Source organism: Rhinolophus sinicus, chromosome 8, assembly GCF_057876585.1.
Source record: "Rhinolophus sinicus isolate RSI-liver-muscle chromosome 8, RSI-T2T, whole genome shotgun sequence".
In the NCBI taxonomy this organism is placed as follows: domain Eukaryota; kingdom Metazoa; phylum Chordata; class Mammalia; order Chiroptera; family Rhinolophidae; genus Rhinolophus; species Rhinolophus sinicus.
The window spans coordinates 65,570,039-65,593,291 of NC_142508.1; the positions used below are offsets into that span (position 1 = coordinate 65,570,039).

Genomic DNA, 23,253 nt, shown 5'->3' on the forward strand with positions numbered 1-23,253 from the left:
GCGGACAGCCGCCTGTCCACTCCCCAGCTGTCTTACTCTGGAGGGAGACGCTGACCAGCTGGAACCTCATTCTCTCCTGTTGAGGCCAAATGAGGGGAGGACTGGTGGAGTGGCTTTCTGGGCGCCGGGAGGCAGCTGCTGCAGCCAGACAAGGAGGAGGAGGATTTCCCTGCCTGTTGAAGGCCTTGGCCTTGGGAGAGAAGCAAGCAGACAGCTGGTCCAGCGTCATCTCTGCCAGGTCTGCCCTACCTCCTTTCTTCCAGAAAAGAGGATTCTGGCTCTCATTGGCCAGGGGAGAAAGCAGGGGCTGCTGCTGCAGCAAACTTGTAGTTGACCTGGGGGAAGGGAAGTGCTGGGCCTGGCGCAGGGTCATCCAAGCCTGGCCTAGCCTGGGTTAGAAGAGGGCCTTGGAAGGGGCTCAGGGCGCGTGATCGCAAGTGACCATTACTCGGTTCAGCCTTTTCCTTGCTGCCCACATAGGACTTCTAGCAGGAGAGGCAGGGAGCAGCCAGGGGCTACAACTACTGGCCCCCACATCTGCTGGCAGGGCTGAAAAGTGAGTCATAGCTGGCCTGTTCCGCATCACTGGAAGGACAGCAGCAAAGCCAAACGGTGGAGTCTTCCCACAGGGCTCTCCTCTGAGGCGGGGCCAGTACCCTGAGGCACATCCCGTGGGCCCTGACCCCAGCCCCACTCCCAACATAAACTGACACCCTGAGTTGCAGGCATAAGGAGTGGGTAGGTTTAGAAAAGGGAGACTGGCTTGTGGGGATCCCTCTAAGAAGACAAGGCTAAATGGGGAGAGTATGGAGCCCCAGGGCATGGGAACCTCGGACATGGGTAGAGGTGTGTAGACACTGGCCATGGGGACAGAGAGCTCTCCCTTATGGTATGTATGACCTGGTGCCTGACCTCTCTGTGCCTTATTTCCGCTGCTGGCTGCTGGTGCAGGTGGTTGTGGGATCAGTTGGATAGTACAGGTCTAAGAGGTACCCTGTTCTCTCCCTCTCTGTACAGAGGGTTGTGAGTGTAAAAAAGCATCCTTAGGCTCGGGGGTGAGGTCTTTGTGGCTGTCTCAGGGAACATGATGGCTAGAGTAGGGCTGGATGGGGTGCAGGAAGTGGTATGAACCATGGTCCTGGGGAACATGGGATTCTGGAGGCATCAGGGGCAGGAGGAATGTGCTGTCCAGGGCAGAGAAGATGCAGGCTGGGGCCAGAGACTAAGGCACAAATCTCCGGACCTCTCTGAGGTCTCTATACTCTGCCAGCTCTGTCAGGTCAAGGTCAGAAGGCTCGCCCTGTGGGCTTCTTGGCTTACAGCTGCCAGTGGGCCCTGCCTGAAGCCCTCAGTTTGAGAAGGGGGTTGGGGGGGGGAGCTATGTCTTCTTAGCACACATCCTGTAGCTGACTGACCCAGCCATACTAGGGGTGGAGGGAGGGCAGCTGCCTGGCCCCAAGCCCAGGAGAGCAGAGGTCGTAGCAGGGTGCTGGGCTGGGTGGGAGCTGGGAGAGCAGCAAACAGGGGGAGTAGAGGTCAGGCCGGGCCAGGAGCTGTGGTTTCTTCCTCCTGCCGCCTTCCTGGAGGACCCTGTGGGAGCTCCCCCAGTGGCCAGCTCTCTGAGCTGCAGCCTGGGCATCAACCACCTTCCCTTCTTTCCTTGGTAAGGGGGCCACTCCTCCCAGGGGTCTTCCTTGGACAGCCTCAGCACTGGTGCTCAAGACCCTGTCACAGCACAGGGGCCTGGCTGGGTAGGGCCTGTGCTCAGTGCCCGATTCAGGGCAGCAGCCTCCACCCCAGCTCTCACCCTTCAGTGGGAGCCCTACTCTGGTCTTGGAGGATGTCCTCCCCCCAGGCCTTACCCAACTCCTTTGTGCCCTGAATTCATCACTGGTGACAAGCTGGAGGAATGTTGTGGCTACACAGCCTGCCTGTGGCCTGGGGCCTTTTCACCCCATCCCCACATAGGTGACTGCACAGACCTCATTACTCTAGTCCCTTTGTGGCATTGTCTCAATGGCTGGAGGCAGAACATGCTCCTTGCCAAGTCTGAATTGGCATCCCGACCCCTCCCCAGCTCCACAGCCCCCACTGCTGCCCATGCACTGTCCAGAGCACAGAGCCTGGGGGAGCCTCCGCCTGGACTGACCAGCCTCCTGTCCAGGTCTCTGGTTCTCCTCCAGGCTGTCCTGGGTGGATGCCTGGCCCTGGCCTTAGTCCATAAAGATGGAGGCGGTGCTCTGTCTTTTGAGTGGGCTGCACAGGGCAGCTGTCTGCCTGCTCCGTCTCTGCCTAACCTGGGGCCTTACTCCAGACGGGCCCTCCCACTGGCTCCCCTCTGGCCTTCCCTAGAGAAGTTTGTCTCCACCCCACCCCTCAGCCTTTCCTCCCTTTGCCATCTTCCCCTCCTCCTCTGAATGACCCTAACTGGACTGGATACTCCCTGCTTACATCCTGCTCACGGATCCCTTGTGCTCAAAATGAAGGCAGGACCCTCAGCCCAGCCTGCAGGACCAGGCCCCAGCCTCCTGGCAGCACTGCCCTGGTTCCTTTCCCTCTGCCAACGCTGACTGTGCTCAGTTCCTCGAATGCGGCCACCACTTAGTGAACGCCTCCAGGCCTTTGCACACATTGTTCCCTGTTCCCAGTTCTTGCACCCCCCAGGCTGGCCAGTGCGCCTCACCTCCATATGCTCATGGTTCCTATGTCCGTCCAGAACACCGCTCACACTGTGGGGTAGTTATCTGTTTCCCAATCACTCGGGAGGCATGAATTCCACTCCCTCCTGCCAACCAAGGGAAGGGCCATGACTGCCCTGTGCTCCTGGTACTTGAGTAGGGGGCACTCTTGGGCAGGGAGATGAGCTAGTGGCATTTACCTGCAGCAGCCTCGAGGTAGCATTCATTGTCAAGGGGCTGGTGGCCTGTGCAGGGTGCGGGCAGGGGCGTGGTGTCCGGACTTCCAGCCCCGCCAACGGGCTGCCTGCTGTTGTCTGCCTCCTGTAGTTACAGCTACATGATTGACAACGTGATCCTCCTCATCACGGGCACGCTGCACCAGCGCTCGATCGCCGAGCTTGTGCCCAAGTGCCACCCACTGGGCAGCTTTGAGCAGATGGAGGCCGTGAACATTGCACAGACACCTGCCGAGCTCTACAATGCCATTCTGGTGGACACGCCCCTGGGTGAGCCGCTGTGGTGGAGGAGGGAGGAGGTGGGCATCAGTGCCAGCACCTCAGTGTGTGGTGTGTGGAACCCCAGGGATGACCCTGAGCTGAGTACAAGCCCTGCCCGCTGCTGCTTACCACTGTGTTCACCTCAACTTCCCCTCCTATTGCCTCCTCCTCACTCTGCCTTCTCCTTTGCTGTTGCTTTTGCTGGGCCAGGCAGGCTACCCTCAGGGCTTGACTCAGACCATCTATCTTTGTGAAATGGATGATTTCTCAGAATGCACAGGAGGGCTGAGTTCAAGGAGAGTGGAGAGAGACCTGTTTCCCTCAGAGTCTTGGGAGCACTTACACACTGGGGCCCCAAGCAGGGTGGGAGTGGTTGGTTGCCCGTGAGCAGAGGAGGGAAGCAAATAGCTTCATTTGCATCTATGAAGCAGGTCCCAGGGGCCAGGTCAGGCAGTGTCTGGCAGGATGTAGGGTTCATGTTAGAGGCCAAGGAAGGGGAACTGGGAGCTTCCTGCAGGACTCCGCCTAGGCAGTGCTGGCCCCTGCCTGCTGTGGAGGCTGGGGAGAAGGCACTGAGGCCATCATCAGCTAGTGCCCTCATAGCCAGTGTCCTAGTCCTCACGGCATCACCTCCAGGAAGCCACCGGGGTTGAATCACTGGGCTCTACGCTGCACTTCATCCAACACAAAGAGGCCTGAGCCCTACCTGCTGACCTTATCTGTCATAGAATCTCCCAGTAACTGAGCTAATTGTGGGGTGTTGGGGGCTTCTTCAGTGTTTCCATCTTTGAAAAACGAGACAGATGAATGAGTCCACAGGCTCCCCTGGAGGTGAGGGGCTGTATCCTGCTCTGGCCTCTACATCCGGCCAGACAGTGACCCCTTGGGTCTCTCGCCCATGCCCACCCAGCTGTCGAACTCGTTCCTTGTCCTAAGGAGAAAAAGGCTGCTTTTCCAAACGTGGGCCTCAGGCTTTCTTGGGGGTGGGGGTGCAGAGAAGTAGGCGTCAGACCCCAAATCCACAGCTGCCCCTCCAGAAGCGAGGATGTCATGGCCTCTCCTGCAAGGCTGTCTCTGGCATAGTCCGAGCTTGGGTCTGCCCCAGTGGTGATTAGATCATGTTGTGGCTGGCTGCCTCCTTTATAAATCAGTTTTAGGAGCAAGAAGGCAAGAGAAGCTCAGGTCAGTGCACGTAGCCCAGAGTATTGCTCCTGCCACTTCCAAGGCAATAGCCCAGATTGGGTGGGGGTCCCCCAATACCCAGCCAGACTGGTCATGTGGCAGGGGCCCTGTGTGCCAGCAGGGGCAGGTGAACATTAGCAGGCTTCTTACCTAAGCTAAGTGCACTCACCCACCCTCACGCCCAGCCTTTCCTCCCCATCCCAGCGGCTTTTTTCCAGGACTGCATCTCAGAGCAGGACCTCGATGAGATGAATATTGAGATCATCCGGAACACGCTCTACAAGGTAGCAGTGGGGGGCTGGCCTGCAGGTGGGTGGGCCTGGGACTGACGTGGGGTGCCGGGGCAGGGTGCAGCTGCACCAGGCTCCAGCCCCAGGGGCTTTCCCACTCGCTTTCTGGCTCCCGTGACGGACACAAGGCTGCATAGAACAGGTTCTCCATCCCGTGGTGCCCGCGGGGGGCCCAGATAAGATCAGCAGGAGTGGCGGGTGCTCCACAGCTTGGCTTGTCAGAGCTGGCTCCTGGATGGCTGCTCTCCCTGCATCCCGGTGGGTCATGGGCCACCACCCAGGCCATAGCTCTCAGGCTCACCCCTCCTGGACTGTTGCCAGCAAGAACAGGCATTGAGCAGAGACAACAGTGTGCTTAGCTATGGTGAGGGGAGGGACTCAGCCAGGTGGAGTCAGGTCCCTGTGTCCCTCTCAGGTTCCAAGACCTAGAGCCAGTGCCATGTCCCACCATTCTTAGCCCCCCTACCTTCTGCTTCCCACCAGGCTGTGGCACATGCCGGTGACCCCTGGAGACAGAGTGGGCTTTATCAGCACTGCCCTGGCCTAGAAGTTAGGAGCAGAGCTGGGAGCCGAGAAAGGGGGCTGGCCAGGGACCCATCCGTGAGGGACATTTGGGATAGGCTGAGCTCTAGTTGTGGTGGGGTACTGAGCTTTGGTGCTAGGACCCCGATGGACTGCCGCCAGGAACATGGGTCAACAGGGGGCAGGCCCCGAAGGAGGGCTGAGGAGAGCCCTGGCCCAGGGCCCTGCTGACCTAACCCTGAGAACATCTGTCTAGTGGAGCTTTACAGTGAGGGTCCCCTGCCCCAGTTGGTGGTAGGGGGCTGATTCTCGGCTGCAGCCTGGGCCCAGGCCCCAGGCCCTCCCATCTCCCTGCAGAGTTCTGGGCCAGAGAGCAGGGAGGGTGTGGTGGTGGTAAAAGGCCTGCCTGGAGGTAGCAGTGGTGTAGGCAGTGGAACAGCACATGCAGAAGCAAGCATGGAGCATGGGCCAAGTGGCAGGCGGTTTGCTGTGGAAGGGCATGTTCCAGAAGGACAGTAAGAGATAGGGCTAGAGAAAGAAGCAGGCATAGGATCACGTCACCCAGGGCCTTGAATGCCAGACCAGGAGTTAGAACTTTGTCCTGTGGAGAGGGCCAGCAAACAAAGATTTCCAAAAGGTCAGAGTATCATCAGGAAGCCCCCTGGCTGCAATGTGGGAGACAGGTAGAGGGGAGGAGGCCAGAGGGAGGGAGACTATCAACTCCTTCAATCCTTAGCACTGCCCTAGGAGCTGGGTAGGTGTCAGAATTCCCATGTGTAAGGTGAGGAAACAGGACTCAGAGAAGTAGGGTAGGTTGCCTGAAGCCACTTGTGAGACACTGGCCGCCCAGGGGATCACACCTGGCTCAGCCTGTTTGCAGAGCAAGTCTTCTCCTCCACTTCGCTAGTAGGGAGGCAGGCTAGCCAGTCAGCGGGTGTGTGTGTGTGTGTGTGTGTTCCCTCCTGCCCAGCTGGCCTGTTGCCGGGTTCCCTGCCCTGAGACAGGGTGAGGGGTGCGGCTGTCCCCCCAGCCTCACCCACACACCGGGCCTAACTGGTTCTAGCTGGAGTCACTGGTGAGGGCTGCTGGGGCACCAGCTCATAAACACCGATCTAATGCTGTAGGCACTGTGCCAGGACCACCCGCCCAGTAGGCGATGTACCAGCCCAGTGGCCACAGATGGGAGATTAGGCGGACCCTCAGCCGCCTGCTGGGTGGGAACTGTAGGCAGCTGGCGCCACAGCCATGGGCTGGCAGACTCCTCCAGGGCACAGAGTGGGGGTGGGGAGGTGACCTTGGTACCTGGGCCTTTGGGGTCTTGCCAGTTTCTTCAGCTGCCCTAGCGTCCAGAAGAGATTCTGGGCCTGTCCCATTAGCCTCCCCACCCTGGGGTCAGCCTCTCGGCAAAGGCTGGTGGCTTCCCCATAGGAACTGCAGACCCCACAGGGGCAGGCCTAGGGATTTGGGCATCGCCAGCTTGGCTGGCCACAGGGAAGGAGGGCGCTAGGGGTAGTACCAGAAGGATTAAACAGTATCCCCAAGCTATGGTAGGGTTGGCAGCAGTTTCTGCCACCCAAGCCCTCTGATTCCTGGGGATCCTCTGTGCCGTGGTCCACTCTCCCCTCCAGGCTTCTTACTCCCCGACCTGTCCTAGATTTTTCTTTCCTGTGAGCCCAGTGGTCACCTCAGGCCTTCCTCTGAGACCAGCTTGCCCAGTGCTGCTGGCCGGGCTGGGCCTGGGCTTGTTGACAACTAGGTCTCATCTCACCTCCTCCGTTGGGGCAGCAGAGCGAGTGGCCCAAGTCAGCGGGTAGTGGGTACACCTTGGATCTACACCTTGGAGGGCAGATTGTGGCACAGAAGGCTTTCCATGCCTCCCAGCTCTTACCCCCAACTCAGAAGAATAGTCCCTATATCTAGCCTGTGAAGCCAGAGTCCCTGTGACCATGCCACCAGATGGGACCCAGGAGGGTCTGAGTAAAGGGAGCTGCCCAGGGAGGCCATAAGACAATCCCCCCTTCGTTGACATGGAGAGGTGCAAGGAAGGAAGCTTGTGTCTGGCTGGTTTTATTAGGTCTGGGAAGGACCTGGGGCCTGGGCTGACGTGTCTTCTCCTCATGCCCAGCAGATCCAATTTGGGCAGGAAGTGTTCATTCCTGTCGGCAGCCCGTATGTCCGGCCGTTGCTCTACATGGGCTGACCTCCGTCCGTGTAGTCAATAACCATCCTTCAGCAGGAACTGGGCTGACAATTTGGTTCCTGCTGCATAGTGCCTGGGGGATGGGGGGAGGAGGAGGTGTTCTGGAAGGTGGGGTGCCGAGAGGGACCAGGGCACCCAGACCAGACCATCTCCATGAACTCTCAGGAGTAACCTTCCCTCACTAGCCCATCGACATGTGGTTTTCGGAGGTTGAAGAGGTGAGATCTGGGGGGAAAGGCAGGCAGAGCAGCATGGGGAAGACAGAGACCCTCTCTGAGTCTGGCCTTCCATGGGATGAGGGTGTGGGGGGCACTGCACCATGCAGCAGACAGTTGGCCAGAAATTGTTTCTGGGTGAGGGAAAGGGCAGCAAGCTACTGATGCTTGGCTGTTTAATAGCTGGAGTTTGTGGCTGTTTCAGAAGCTCTGACATGGGGCTACCCTGGCCAGTGCATGGGTGTGATGTTTGGACTCCCCATGAAAGGGCTGGGGTGGGAGGGTGGGGACGGTGAGTAGGAGGCCTGGCAGGCCCGCCAGGCTCCCTGCCTGGGCTGAACAATCCCCATGCTCTGCACAGGCCTACCTGGAGTCCTTCTACAAGTTCTGTACCCTACTGGGCGGGACAACGGCTGATGCCATGTGCCCCATCCTAGAGGTGAGTACCTGCCCACCCTCCTGCCGGCTGGTCCCCGGGGGAAGCCCTGCCAACTGACTGGCTACTGCCTTCCTTGCACCCTCTCTCCTTGCATGTGCACTGGCCCCACAGTTTGAAGCAGACCGCCGCGCCTTCATCATCACCATCAACTCCTTTGGCACAGAGCTGTCCAAGGAGGACCGTGCTAAGCTCTTTCCGCACTGCGGGCGGCTTTACCCAGAGGGCCTGGCCCAGCTGGCTCGGGCTGATGACTACGAACAGGTCAAGAACGTGGCTGACTACTACCCGGTGAGTGCCCTGCCTACAGGCGGGGGGTGGGCATATAGGTACCCGCAAGCCCACACCCAACAGTGCCCTCATGCTTCCCGCTACTCCCCTGGGCCAGGAGTACAAGCTGCTCTTCGAGGGTGCAGGGAGCAACCCTGGAGACAAGACCCTGGAGGACCGATTCTTCGAGCATGAGGTGCGTGCGGGCCTTCCCGTCCCAGGTTGGGGTTGGTGGCTCAGGCCCGACTGCAGTCACAGCCAGCTGCACACCATGCCTGCCTCTGTCCACAGGTGAAACTGAACAAGTTGGCCTTCCTGAACCAGTTCCACTTTGGTGTCTTCTACGCCTTTGTGAAGCTCAAGGAGCAGGAGTGTCGCAACATCGTGTGGATCGCCGAGTGCATCGCCCAGCGCCACCGCGCCAAGATTGACAATTATATCCCCATCTTCTAGTGGCCTGGCCCCGGCTCCCGACAAGTGTGTGTGTGTCTTTGTGTGCTGTGACCAAGACCACAGCTCCCCTGCCTCCCCTGCGGGGAGCACATTGTCCTAGCGGCTGCCCAGCTTCCCTGACCCTCTGTTCTTGGGCTTACAAAGGGACTGGGTACATGCTCCCCCCACCAAGGATGGACCAAGGCCCCCCTCCAGATCAAGGAAGTCCCCCTCAGCCCTGTTTACAGCCGTTGACATGTCTGAGAAGCATGTGTTCACTTCTGTGCCCTTCCCTAACTTGAGAACCCCTGGGGCAATATGAGCCTCCTCTCCCCTGTGGGTCACCCCCAGAGCCATGGCCCAGGGGAAGGATAGTGTGTGTGTCGTCGGGGCATGGGGGAAGGAGCTGTGCGTCCCCCTCCTTCAGCTCTGCCTGTCTAAACAATAAACTGCCCTCTCTAAGCCCAGCTGTCTGCTGTCTGCTTTGGGCCCTCCCTAGTTCCTGTCCCAGACCCCCAGCTTCGCTCGGTGCACCCTTACTGGGCTCATTCCCACCGTGCCTCAGCCTTCTACCTCTTTGGTCAGTCTCAGTTGGCGGCCCCAGGCTGACCCTGACCTGCTCCTGTGCCGCCAGATTCCCCAGGGCCGGGGAGTCACTGGAGCCTCTGCTAGAGGCTTGGGTCCTGGCCCTGGAGAGACCCGGCCTCCCTGTTTGCTTCACTGAGCCCCACCACCCCCGTGGCCAGGGTCATCACCCCCTTCCACTAGGAGGAAACACCAACCTAGGGATAAATGACCTGCCCAAGGTCAATGAAGGGTGTAGGTGGGAACCACAGTCTGTGCCCAGACTGAGCTCCAGGGGTTCCCCATGCAGTTCCCAATGTCATACAGCCACAGTCTGTCACCCCCTCCAAAGAGTATCTCCCCCATTCTAGGAGAAATAAAAATATATCTTTATTTAAAAAATGGCAATCAGGCAAGTAGGATGTGCAGCCTCCCTGTGGCTTGTGGGGCTTGGAGTGGGTGATTGGGGCCCTAATTCTTGATCCAGTCAAGAAACAGTTGGGAGTCATCCTTTGAATTGCAGCACTGAGGTACTGTGCTGAGAAGTAATTCTGAGGGGGGTCCCCAACCTACCCCATCACTCCTTAGTTTGCAGAGGCACTGTCTGCGGGATGCTGTCAAATGCTACAACTACGTCTTGCACTAAACTCCCCATCCACCTGGGTTTTCCAAGGTGCAGGGTGGAGCCTTGTGCCCCAGAGGGTCTGTTTAGGCTCTTGAAGCAGTAGAGAAGCCTCAGCCTCACCAGGCCTGGCCTGGGGCATTGGCAGTGGGTAGGCTCTAGGGCAGACTTGGGGGTCACAATGCCCAGGGGAGGGTCAAGGGTTCATGGGACCGCCTCTGCTGGAGCAGCTAGGCCATATGTGTACACTGCTCAGTGGGCTCCCGTGGGGGAAAGGCCCAGGTTTGAGTCTGGGCCCTGGACTGCACCCTGGGTAGGGCTGGGCTGGCCAGGCTGCAGAGCTCTTGGCAGACAAGGACTGATGAAGAAGGCTTGCAGGAAGCGGCGCCGCAGGCTCTCGGGCAGGTAGTAGTGGATGAAGTACATGAGCCCCAGGCCACGGCCGGGGTAATAGCGACGGCGGGGCTGAGCTGCCAACAGCGCATCAATGATGGCATCTACAACCGGGCTGAGGTCGGGCATCGCCAGGCGCAGCGAATGCAGGAACTGTCCATACAAATGCTCAATGTAGTCCTCGCCATAGGCCTGCAGCAACTCTTGGGGCAGGTTAGCGAGTAGCAGTTGCTTGCGCCGCTCCCAGTGGTCCAGTTTTCGTACTGACTCTGGGGAAGGAGTGGAAAGGTCAGCCAAAGCCAGACTCAGGCCTACCTATCCCACCAGAGACCTGCCTTCTGCCAAAGTCATGCCCATTCTTCAGACTGGTGCCCGCCCCAGATAAGACCACCACCACACCCCTCTTCCCAGCCCCAGGCTTTTACCCCAAACCCTGACCTTCACCTGTCTTGAAACAGCCAGGCTGGATGACGCTGACCTTGACCCCCCAGGGCAGAAGTTCACAGTTGAATGTGTCCATGAGCAGCACCAGGGCCGCTTTGGAGGTCCCGTAGGCACCCAAGCAGGGATATGGCATGTCTCCTGGGGGTGGATTGAGGGTGGGCAGCTGAGCCTGGGCCACAGGCTCCAGCATCCCGAGCAGCTCCTTTTCCGCTGCAGTGTGCGGGTACACTCACCTGCTGGGCTGCCCACAGTCACTATGCGACCCCTCGAACGGCGCAAAAGTGGCAAGAGGCCCTTGGTCAGCTGCAGTGCGCCGAAGAAATTCACCTCCATGCAGCTGCGGAACGTGGCCACTGGGGACAGCTCTGCGTCAGCCACCACATCATTGAAGCCTGCATTGTTGACCAGGCCCCACAAACCTGAGGGCATGGAACAAGGAGGGAAACGGGGGTCAGCCCGACAGCAACCCTCTAATCCCTGCCCCTCCACACCCACCCAGCCACCTCTCTCCTGGGGGAGCCGTGCCTACTGACCCGTGCTGGTGGTATGGGCTTTGGTGAACTCCAGTGCATGGCTAATGTCAGCTGGCTTGGTCAGGTCCATCTGCAGCAGCCTTAGGTTAGGGGAGCAGCAGGCACGTAGCTCCAGGGCACCGGGGCTCTCCAAGTCCAACACAGTGGCCAGCACCGTGAAGCCCATGGCATCTAGCTTCTTGGCCGCCTCCTTGCCAAAACCAGAGTCACAGCCTGGCCAGGGCAGGGCAGCCAGTGAACTTCCACTGTGGCCCAATCCAGCCTGAGACAACCCCAAGATCACCAGGGTCCGGATTGGATCCAGGCCCCTGGACACCCAACCTACCAGCAGTCAGCAGCCCTCACTCCTTTCCTGGGCCCATCTCTGGCAGGCTTTGCTCCTCTGGCTAAGCACCTGAGTGTCAACTCTCACAGCTGTGATCTCCCTGACTCCCCATAGTGACCCCATCAAAGATGGCTTACAGGTGAGGAAACTGAGACTTAGTATTGTTAAGTGGCTTCCCAAGTCACTCAGCCAGCAAAGAGTAAGGTCGGGACTGTATCCCAGGTCTGCGGGAGACTCAGATCCAGCCCCGATGTGTTTCTGCCTATGATATCAGGCCTCAGCTGGAATGTTCAGTATTAACTGCACAGCCTCCCTTTTCTCGCTGCCCTTGCCCAGGCTTCTTCTTCTTACCTGATCACCGAAGCAGTCCCCTCTTTAGTCCTGTCCCATCTCGCCCCTAGAACCTATTTTCTACCTAAGTAGCCAGAGGGATCGTTCCAAAAATGACTATCACTCTGCTGCTGAAAACCTTTCCAAACCCGCCACAGCTTCGAGAATGAAGGCCAAGCCCTCTACTCTCATTCTCTAGGCCCTGCCCAACCTGAGCCCAGCTTCCCTTCCTAGCCTCAATACCCCCTACTGTTGTTCCAGGCTCTAGGCAAGCTGGAGGCCCATCCTGGCCTCCCCCGTGACCCCACACCCTTGGAATTCCAATCAGTGGCAACAGTGGGGCATTCTCTGAGCCCCAAGACCACTTGCCTCCAGAACAAGGACAATGATGGATGGAGAACAGACCTGCATTTGAATCCCTTCCCACACTCACGGAAGTGTGACCTGAGGTCAATTACCATTCTTGAAGGCTTAACTTCCTGTCTTTGGTATGTAGAGAGAGGAACCACTAGGCAGAGCCAGAGTGAGAGTCTAATAAATCCCCACTTTCTTGATCCATTTGATCCTAGTTTTGTGGATGGAGGCTCCTCCCTCACTAGCCTCCCCCCCTCCCGCCTCCCCATTCCTGGATGGCTCCCCGCCCACCCCCACACCCCCACTGCCCCAGCTCAGACGACCAAGCTGGGCAGGGGCCTGTGAGCTTGGCTTTGTGTGGCTGGGGGCCTGCCAGCCAGTCCAGTCTGAGAGGTTCTTCCTGGGCAAGTCTGGCTGGTCGAGGGGAGTGAACCCCTTGTCTAAGCTATCCCCCAGAGCAGACAGGGTAACTGAGGCTTCCAGGAGCCTTACTTCTGCTATCCCAGCACAGTTACCCACACCTTGCACACCCTCTTGTTCACCTGCACACACTCAATACCCGTATATACTTCCAACTTACCTGCAGTGAGAAGTGAGTAACACATGGGCTCACTCCCATGAGACCCCTGCTACCCATCAGTGCACAGATATGCACACAAGGCACCCAGCTACTCAGCCCAAACCCTGCCAGGGCTGAGCTCCAGGAATAGCCTTGGCCAGTAGTTCTCAGGGGCATTCTCAGAGAGGGGTGGGTGGCAGTTCTGGCAGGTGAGGCAGGGCCTGGTCACCTACTTGCCTAGCAGTCAGGTGATGAAACCCCCAGAGTTTGGGGGCATTGAGAAACTTGAAGGCCTACATCTGATGCTTAGATGGGGTGGGCTTGGCAGTCCTCTTCGCCTCCCTCCACCTCCATTGTGGGGCTTTGGAACCAGAGATGGAGAGCTCAAGTCACAGAAGGCTCCTCTCACTTCCCTCTCAGGCTCAAGGCTAGGAGAAGCAAAGCAGCGGCACCGAGGCCTGAAGTGAGATCTCAGGGAACACGAGTACCTGCACATGTCCTGGGTCCTGTTGAGGCAGCTCACAAATTAGAAGGCAAGAGGGGAGCTGCCACATCCCTGGGGGCAGATCACAATCTAGTCCCTGCTTCATACCAGGAGGGTCTGTCATCTCCCTCAAATGCCTGAAACTGGGGTCCCCTGAGGCTTCACACTGTACCCTGAACTCAAGTCTCTCCCATCCAGTCTGAGCCCTGTTCTATCTCCACTCTCTTTGCTTGAAGCGCAAAGCCTTTGTGCCACCCCGCCTCAGTACAGTCTGGCTTCATGCCCAGCATTCAAGGCCCCGTCTGAGGAAACAACCTCACATCCCACCACATCCCAGCAGCCAGACTGGTTACTGACTGTCCCTTATCCAGGCCATGCTCATTCCTACCTCAAGTCTTTGTTCTGCACCCTCTGTCTGATACAAAACACCTTCCATACTCCACCTATCTCCACTCATCCTCTGAGGTCCAGCTCAAGGATAGTCTCCTCGGGGAAATTCTCCCAGCTCCATCTGATCATGTAGGGCCCCCCTCTGGACTGAGGTCTCTGAGAAGCCAGTCTGGGGGCTGCCCCCAGCCCGAGCCCAATTCAAAGGCAGAGCCAAGAGCACCTGTCCAAAGCCATGGTGACTGGGGGACAGACTAGGCTGCCCTTCCCCCATACAATGGAGCCACTGCCCCCAGCCTTACTCCCCCTCCTCACTTCCGACTGGGCCTCAGCCCCCCTTCCCCTTCCCTTGATCTGCTGACAGATTTATTTCCTGCTCCAGACAAAGGGAGCTCAGCCAGGCGGCCAGAGGCACCTGAGCCCAGGTCTCCAAGATCTCCTTCCTAGGCATAGAGGACCAGGAGAACTGTGGGTGGGGTGCTGGGTGCAGGATCTGGAGGCTACCTCGCAGTTTGGGGGTGGGAGGAGGGATCTGTGAGGCAGCTGAATGCTCAGCTGTGACCTCAGGATCCCAGCCCATTGCGGGGGCGTGGGGGGGATGGAGGGGTAGGCGTCCCAACTGCCTGTCTAAGTGCCTTCCTCTGGCCCCAGGGAAGAGATGAGGCATCCCACATGCAGACGTTTAGCAGAGCTCAAGGGGTGACGATCCTCTGAAGTTCCTCAGGTAGTTCGCTCTCTTGGGGAGGGGTATTAGCATAAACCCCAAACTCCAGGAGACTCCGTCTTTCTCAGCCACCACTTTCCCCTGCCCACCTGCCCACTCCTGCCTCTTCTTCCCTCCAACACTCCCTACAGCGGCAGGCAGTTAACCAGGACTTGGGGAGGTGCCTTGCTTCCTACTTGGTTCGCTCCTTGCACCTAGAGGAGGGGGACTCCTACTCCTGCGCTGGGGGTCCCGCCTTGCCTTACTGTGCCCATGGGAGCCCTCTGGGTGTCCGGTCCCGCCCTTGAGCCTGGAGTCCCCGCGGCTCCGCGCCCCGCGCACTCACCGGTGATGAGCACCGCGCGAGTGGCCACAGGCAGGCGCGGCGGGCGTGCCAGGCAGGACAACGCGATCCAGCCGGCGGCGGCCAGCACGGCGAGTGCGGCCAGCGGGGGCAGCAGGCGCTGGCACAGCCAGTCGAGCGCGGCCAGCAGTGCCAGTGCCGCCAACAGCGGGCGGCCCAGGCGCAGGTCTGCGCGCAGCAGCTGCAACAGCGCACGGGCAGCCACTAGCAGCCAGGCGCCGCCCGACGGCCAAGGCCAGCGCTCCATGGCAGCGGGGCTGGGACGGGCTGGGGTGGTGGCCGGGCTGGAGGGCAGGAATAGGAACTCGGGGCCTGGATGAGGGGCGCCGGGTGCAGCAGACAACGGCCAGGGGTAGGAGAAATACTCGCCTTTACGGTTCGCCCTCGGGCCGAGCCTATAAAGAGCCCGGGGGGCGGGGAGAGGGCGGAGCGGAGGCGGGGAGGGGGTGGGGCTTTCCTCCACTTCTCTCCTGGCACCCCTTGCGGGGCAGGTGCCCCCGCCTCCTCCCCGCCCCCGCGGCCAGATCCGCTTTCGAAGAAGCCGGAACAAAGTCCCAAAGTTACTTGAGGAGGAGCCTCCTCGCCGCGGGCCGCGCTGAGGTGAGGGCCGGTGGGTCTAGCCCTCGTGGGCCGCATCCACTCACCCCGGCGCCTCCCACACGCGCGCTCCGGCTGCTGAGCCGCCGCTCCCAGGTGAACACAGCCAGCTTACACTTGCTCGGGACACCTGAGGACACGCACATCCTCCCTCCAAGCGCCCCACATTGACAGCACGCCGCTATCGCCGCGCCTGCAGGAACACCGCGGGAAACCAGCCCGCCCTCACCCGGCCGCGGCGGCCAGCACACGCGCCGTACACCCACGCCCTGCGCGGCCGCAGGGCCCTAGCACGCACACCGTGATGCACCCTCACACCTAAGCTGCCCGCGGCCACAAAATCAGCTTGGGGCGGGGCTGGGGGCAGCAGGTTGACCGCCCCGGTTCTTGGGTCGGTTATTTGGGAGTCTCTGCCCTACCTCCCACTTCCCAGCCCTGGGGATGCACCAGTGCCACCTCCTCCTGCCACACAAGTTTATGTGTGTGTGTGTAGGGGCGTGGGGGGGATGCGTGGGAGGGGAAAGAATGGGGTCACAGGAAGCGCCTAGGCCTCCCGTTACCTTCAGCCCACCCTCCAACCCCAGGGACTCCAAGAGTCAGGCCAATGGAGACACCTGAGGAGTCAGTGAGGGCAGCCTCTTGGACTGGGTGATGCCTGCTCTATTCCCATGTGTTCCCCAGGGGATAAAATAAGTGATGTGAATGTGGGTGCATTTCCCTGCCTGTGTGTATGAAGGTTTGTGTTTGTGTGTGGCCTGGAGGCCCCCCACCCCCGTGTCTGGCACCTTATGCTTGGCATCCATGCCAGGGCTCTGGCAGGCACTAGCGGTTGGTGCCAGTACCTGTTTGCCAGGCCCTATGCTGAGGGCAGTAGATGGAGCCCATGGCAGAGGGGCTCCTTGCTTCCTGTGGGCCTCTTGCCTTGCCCAGTGTCTCCCTCATCCATTGCCATACTAGGCCCTGGAAGGTCCCAGCTCTGTTGCCCATTCTCTATTTTCAGATGCCCAGGCTGTGCCAGCACTTCAAAGCAGTGCCTCCTGCAAAGACTTCTTTGCCACCCAGGCATGGTCCCATGTGTCTCAATGAGGGGCCTGGGAGCCAGACCCACCTAAGGGGACAGCTCTGTGTGGAGGAGCCATATCCTGCCCGGAGCCACTCCTGTGCCCCCACCTATTCCTCCTGTACGTACAAATGACAGGCCAGCCCTGGCCCTGGGAGGCAGGACTGGCTTGGGGTGCCTGACCTTGGGTATATGACCTTGTGTGCCTGTGTGTGCCTTTATTTGTATACGCTCATGTCCATGGGCTCTGTGGCTTGTCCCTGTGCCATGACTCTGTATGTGCCTGTGAGTACATTCATGTGTGTTGTGAGTGTTTCTGGAGACTCTTCCTTGGTCTGGGTAATTCTTTGGAAACTCAGGGAAAGATTTTTCCCCAAAAAAACCTTCTGATTCCTGTTACCCTGAATCTATGGCCCAGACCCAAAGGTAAGCACAGTACCCTTGGTCTGGCTTCCTGATCTGAGCTGTAGACCCTGGATTGGGGGGACCCTGCCCTAGCTCTAGTCACCCTACTGAGAGTCTGGCTGTAGTGTCTCCAGCTTCAGCCCGTTAAAGGCTTCCCTCTGGGGCTGAGGAGGAGGGGGTCCCAGGCAGCCTTCAAGGTCAAGGCCATATAAGTAGTACCAGCAGTGGCCAGAGCAGGAGTTGAAGGGTAGGGGTTTGGAAGCGAAGCAGGAAAGCAAGGTGAGAACAGAGACTGAGAAACAGGGTCCTACACCATCCTGGGAAGGAACCATGAAGGATCCTGACTCTTTGGGAAGCCTGTGATGGCGAGAAAGACCTGCTGAGGTGGAGTGTAGAGAATTGTCTGGCTGTAGAACATAGGATAGCTAGGATGGGGACAGGGTGTTTCCAGCTCAGCTCCTGGGACACTGCCACCTTGGACAGAACTATTAGTCTTGTGTGGTTGGGTCTTGCGGGACTAGATGATCTGCCACATTTTTATATAAATGCCCCCTGACACAACTCATCCCACTTCCTAAGCCAGGGGGCCAGGCCTCCTTCCCAGATCTACAGTCCAGCTCCCTGGGGCCTTCACAGTAGCTGACTCCTTACCCCTCATCACAGAGAGATGTTCTGGAAGTAGGAAGAAGGTGGTTCGGGCAGTCATAGCTGGGAGTGGCTGGCCTAGCCTTGTCTGAGGCTTGGTGCCAGATCGTGCCTGCCCAGGGGCAGAGAACCAGCCTCTGCCAGACCCAGGAGTCTGGGCTGCCAGGGGCCTCCAGGGAAAAGAAAGGAAGGGGAGCAGGAGCCCCAGCAGATAAGGCAGGGCCTGGCAGGGGCAAAGGAATGAAGGGCAACCAGAAGGAGCAGAACCCCTGAGCCACTCCACCCCTAAATCCTCAGCCCTTAATCTCCCTTAGTTCTTAATCCTATCCCCTTCCCCCCTTGGTCAGAAGCCTACTGAACCAAACCCTTAGCATGCCCCAAGTTCTGAAGGGCCATGAATGGGTTGGGGGGCTGGCAGGCTGGCTCTGGTCTGCTCCAGCTGAGTCCAGCAGCTCACTGGCACCATCTGCTGGCCTTTGAGGGAGGGTGTGACTCAAGGGGATAAAATGAAGGTGACTGCTGGATTTGAGGATGGGGGAAAAATGTCCAGGGTAGGGGGTGTCAAGTGGCAGTCTCCAAGAGCTCAGGCTCTGTCCCCTGACCACACCAGAGTTCCTGGAGCTAAGCACTCCCGTATCACCTCTTCCTCCCACTCTGGTCCATCTCAGGGACAGCAGAGTTCCAGGGAGGCCCAGCCCTGTACTCTGCTCACCCTTAGAACCCTAGACAGAGGGGCCCCTCTTCCTGCCAATGACCAGTCCCTCCACCCTAGCTCCAGACCCCATCCCTCCCCATTCTCAAAGATAGCAAACTTTTATTGAGTTCCTACTGCATGCTAGGTAGGCCCTCGCTGGGCACTGTAGATATAAACACTAATCGCTGGCCCCTTCCAGCAGTTATGCACACCGGCTCTGGCCTCTCTCACTGTAACAACAATTATTTCACCTCAGTCCTCTATGCCTTTCCTCAAGCATTGTTCTCAGGCTCTCCTCCCCCATTCTCAGCCGTATTTCTCTAAAGTTGTCTACAATCACCATCGCCAGTCTCCCCTCCCCCAGTTTAGCTTGGAGTCAGCTCCCCCTCCGGACCTCACCAAAGGTCACCAGTGAATGACATCTTAGTCCCCAAATGCCACAGACACATCTCTGCTTTCAGTTAACTTGAAGCCTCTGCCCTGTGGCCACTCCTCATGCGCTAGCCCCTTTCTCCCTTGGGCACCTGTGAAGCCACCACTGTGGGTAACCCCCTACCCTTCTGACACCCCTTCTGGAGCTTCTCTTCCTTTGGGTGAACTCTGGCTGTGGGAATCCCTCCCTTAACATGAGCTCATCTTCCTACTTACAAGCTGGTGACTCCCATGCTTCTTTCCAGCCAAAGCCTTGCTCTTGACTCCAGGCCCACATGTCCAGCTGGCCTGGGATGCCTTCCTTGGACACCCATAGGCCCCTTACACTCAGCATGTCCAAAGCTGGTCTTATCTCTCCTAGTTCTGAAAACCACCCTCTCCCACTTCACCCTAATTCTTCATTCCATGCACTGGCCTCCAAACCTCTTGCTCTGTCAGCCCTGGGTTGGGTACAGAGGCCTCACACTAGCCCTTGGTAGTAGGTAGCATTATTACTATTTTACATTCAAAGAAACTGAGGCTTCCAGAGGTGAAGAAAATTGTTCAAAGTCTTGAACTGAGGTACACTTGAGTTTGAATCTCGGACCAGCCCCAAGATTCAAACTTAGGTGTCCCTGAGTCCAAAGTCTGGGCTCTTGAGAACTGTGTTAATGCAGGGCCACGTTTGCCACATATCGCCTCTTAAACTTCATTCTGAGGGAAAAGAGATGGTTTTGAGCACATGAGACCCCTGTCCTGGTTGGCCAGGAAATGAATTTGGGACCAGAGGAAGAGTGGAGGCTGGAGTCCTGCTGTGGCATCCAGACGAGGGACAGAAGCAGAGGTCTATTTTGGACAAACTCAGCCCACGGTGCTTGTGGACATGCAAGGGTGGAACCATACAAGGACGCTTGTGGTCCCCAACACATCACTCAAGTGGCCTGGGAGTTCAGGAGATTGCCAGTTCATCTCCTCGTGCCCTGGGCAGGATGTGAACTCCCCTCCCCATTTTCCAAGGTGCCTCATCTAGGCTGTGCATCTGGAAATCAGGCCTTTCAGTTACTGGGGAGAGGGGAAAATGAGACACGAGCATCCCTTGTGTTTTCAAACAGTGTCTGGCACCCTCCTCCGACTTATATTTTTGCCTCCAGGATTGAGGGCAGACGTTTGGAGATTAGGGCCCTCTAGTTTGGGAAACACTAAGATAATGTGCTGTGAAGGGTTTTCTGGACCAGCCTCAGGGGAAAGGCAAGCACCAGCTGGGAACACTTGCAGGGAGAGGTTGGCTGATGCCAGGTGAAACTGGCCTTCTTGGATCCTGCCATGTGGCTTTGTTATTCCGAATCCTGTTACAGTTGCTGTGTTTGCTGTATGTCAGTCCTTGTGTTCAGCTGGCTTTTACTTTATTTACTGTCCTCACACCATCGCTATGAAGCAGATACTATCTTTATCCCCTTTGTATACAGAAAAACAGACTCAGAGAGGTTAAGTGACATGCCCTAAGTCACACAGCAGTGCAGACACTACACTCCTAACCATCAGGCTACACTGACCCTTGACCTTCGGCCTGGGATGTTGGCATTGTGCATTGGGCAATACCCGGGCAAAAGACCATCAACCTTTTAAAATTTGCTTCTGAATTAGAAACAGGTCTCCCAACGGTAGAATTAAGGCAAATTGTTAAATCTAATTCCAAAACTTGCTTCCTTACAGCTTTCATTACCCCTGATTCAGGCCTTTTCTTGGCAGAACAACTGCAAAAGATACAAAAATTAGTTGCTGTTGGCTGGCTGGTTTAATTTATTTGTATATACATAATTCAGCCCCACCCCTGGTGGCTAATACCCAGCCTGGGGAAGCTGCGGCTGTTTTCTGATTGCTGGTAGGGAGGCCTATGTGTGTTGTTTTTTTAAAATAAATTGAAACCAGATGGAAGGGGGTTTTATTCACAGCCTGGCCTAAAATTTTCTCCAGTGAATTCCTTGAAAAGCCAACCACCTATGAGTGGTTCCTATTCTCCTTGGAGGTCCCTTGCTGCTGATATGCAAATAGTGAGCAGGGTTGGGATTTCTAAAAGTGAAAACAAAAGGAGAGGAAAAAGAAGTTTCTAGGCCCAGGGGCTCTCGGAAATGGGGGTGTTATCTCCTGGTGAAGCCCTGATTTTAGGTCTGTATTTACAGTTTGTATCCTGGGCTGGGGCTTGAGTCAGAATCACCTGGACCAACCACTCGATGAAAATATGGATTCTAGACCCCCCACATATACCCCATTTGCAGCATTAACAGCTGGCAGGAGACCCCCAACTCTAAAGATTGGTTGATTTTTGAGTCAGTGGAGGGGGTTATCTCCCAAAAGGGGCCCAAGCCACTCTTGTTTCCATCCTGGGAAGACCAGTTGTTCAAGGTGGTTATGGAAATATTTTTAACCGCCAGTCAGATTGAGGGCTTTGTAATGCCCCTCGAGCACCTCATTAAGTGAGTCATTGTTCATAGAGATGAAGCAAGTGTACCCACTGGTCACCGTGCCAGGGGTTTAGCATTTTTCTTTGGACCATGAATTGGGCATTGTCAAAGTGAAGTATGACCCAGTCCCCAGGCAGGGGAGAGCACTTCTTTCCCAGCTCCAACCTCCATTCCTAGTTCAGAACACTGTTCTTTTGGATTCCAAGCCTTTTCAGATAATTGTGTCAGGTTACATAAGGTTTTGAGATATGAACACTCAAAGGAAATTCCACTGGGAGCAGGTCTGAGAGGTTCCAGCACATAATTTGCTTTCAAGTATTCGAGGAAAAATGCAGGTGTCTCAGCCCTGCACATTTCTGAAATAAAGCAGGAACATCCAACAACTCTGTATGCATGTACCATTCCCCATAGAAATGAGCAAGCCAAGAGATAGCTAGCGTGGTGAATGGAAATACCCCTGGTGAGCATACGCAGGGAGGGGTAGAGGTCAGTTGCAGAAGGGGCAGCTTTGGCCAGGCTGCCATGAAAATCCTTACCAGCTCAGGATACCTCCCCTGCACCCCTCCCCCATGCTTTCTGCATCTTAGGTAATATGTGTGGTAAATAGAAGCCTTCAGTTTTCCAAGAAACATAAAATAAAAACTGAGTTACTGACTGAGAAGCTTTACAATCTATGGTTCCGAGGACTCTGCAGACACATTTTCCATACACCATGATTTTATTTCATTTGCCTCCAAGGGACGGTCCCGCAGCAGTTGTGTTGCATAAGGTGCTGCTTCCAAACACCTTGTTCCTAACTGGAGACAACGAGTAAGTTTTATCTAGGTCCGAGAGAGTTCTAGTGGGGTGACATTATGTTCCAAGCTGCACTAGTTATAGTCAACAGTGGGAAAGCTGCCAGGGCCTTCTCACCAAGGAAGCTGAGAGGATATTCTAAATACTGAACGGCGGTTCTTTCTTAAAGAACAAAGCGGTCATAAAAACCACTTAGCAAGGAAAAGTTAATGGGAAGAAAATATCTTGAATGTAGCAAATAAAAATAAACTTTATGAAGGACATGAGGAAGTGGAAAAAAATGGATTTACTATGTTGAAGAGATGGCAATACAGGAAAGTCAATTTTACACCAAAAATAATTCAACAAATAATATTTACTTTACAAATGGCTTCACAAAAGAATTCCTGTAAGTAGCACTATCATTTCATTTGTTCTTTCCTTCCTTCCTTCAACGAATATCTGTTGAACGCTTATTGTGTTCCAGGCTCGATGCTACGGAAGCCTTGGTAAACTAGAAAAACATCCTTCCTCCCTTTGCGTTCTCTCTGTCTGAGTGGAGGGACAGCCCCTAATCAGATCACTACACAATCAAAGAGCCACTGACATTAGGAACTAGAAAGGAGAGTCTCATGGTGTTATGGGAACAATGCTTCTTCTATTCTGAGGTTCAGAGAAAGCTTGCCCAGAGGAAGTGATGTTCCAGGTAGTGAGAGCCTCACCTGCAAAGGCCCTCGGTTAGAGGGATCCTGGTCCTTTGAGGAAAGGAGGGCCATGGGGCTACTGAGATCATCCTGAGCCAAGGGGAAAGGGAGGTCTTGGAGGCTGTGGTGAGAAGGAGGTTTGATTCTAATTTCATGGTATATCGAAATACCACTCCCTGGGGGAGGAGGGAGAGTCACTGAGGGTTGTAAGCAGGAAGTAAAATAATCAGCTTGGTTTTTTTGTTGTTTTCTTTTAAACAGCCACAAGCTGTTTGAAGAATCGACTGACAGTGTTTGGAGCCTACAATGGAAGCAGAAAGACCAATCAGGAGGCTGCTGTACTTGCTGGAGCAAGAGCTGCTGGTGGCCATGGGGACAAGCCAAGTGTATGGGCTGACTCATCCAGGGTACTGTGACCCAGACGAAGTGGACTAGGGGAACAAGAGCTGGCGCTGACCACGTCCCACCCAGGCTAATCTGATCATTAAAATTTAACTGCTTTATATGATGAAATGGATAGTATGATTCCTGGTAGAAAGATAAGTGAGGTCTAGGTTATATGTATCAATATCTACTACCAACTGAATACTCTGTGTGCTTTACAGGCATGACCACATTTTCAGGCCTCATCAAACCCTATGCAGTAGCTATTGTTACCCTCATTTCACATAGGAGCAAAATGAGATTCAGAGAGATCGAGAAATTTGCCTAGCTGGT

At 56.4% G+C, this 23,253-nt stretch overlaps 2 protein-coding genes across 3 annotated transcripts in view; one reads left to right on the plus strand and one right to left on the minus strand.

Moving 5' to 3' along the window:
• Positions 1 to 9,184, plus strand: part of ATP6V0D1 (ATPase H+ transporting V0 subunit d1) — a 39,730-nt gene extending 30,546 nt beyond the window's left edge. Inside the window, exons 3-8 of the mRNA XM_019755855.3 lie at positions 3,006 to 3,184; positions 4,562 to 4,641; positions 7,946 to 8,023; positions 8,135 to 8,311; positions 8,409 to 8,486; positions 8,582 to 9,184. Of these exons, the coding sequence (XP_019611414.1) occupies positions 3,006 to 3,184; positions 4,562 to 4,641; positions 7,946 to 8,023; positions 8,135 to 8,311; positions 8,409 to 8,486; positions 8,582 to 8,743 (754 nt within the window). The 3' untranslated portion in view covers positions 8,744 to 9,184. The remainder of the gene's footprint in view (positions 1 to 3,005; positions 3,185 to 4,561; positions 4,642 to 7,945; positions 8,024 to 8,134; positions 8,312 to 8,408; positions 8,487 to 8,581) is intronic.
• Positions 9,185 to 9,631: 447 nt separating this feature from the next.
• On the minus strand, positions 9,632 to 15,166 carry HSD11B2 (hydroxysteroid 11-beta dehydrogenase 2). Of its 2 annotated transcripts, none has more exons than XM_019755841.2 (5): positions 14,767 to 15,166; positions 11,279 to 11,491; positions 10,979 to 11,164; positions 10,746 to 10,883; positions 9,632 to 10,570 (listed from the first exon to the last, which is right to left on the minus strand). In XM_019755841.2, the coding sequence occupies exons 1-5, from the start codon at positions 15,029 to 15,031 to the stop codon at positions 10,161 to 10,163; spliced, it is 1,212 nt and encodes a 403-aa protein (XP_019611400.2). In that variant the 5' UTR covers positions 15,032 to 15,166; the 3' UTR covers positions 9,632 to 10,160. The 2 variants fall into 2 exon arrangements, with proteins under 2 accessions (XP_019611400.2, XP_019611393.2); XM_019755834.2 differs by having other exon boundaries at positions 10,740 to 10,883.
• Positions 15,167 to 23,253: the final 8,087 nt, after the last annotated feature.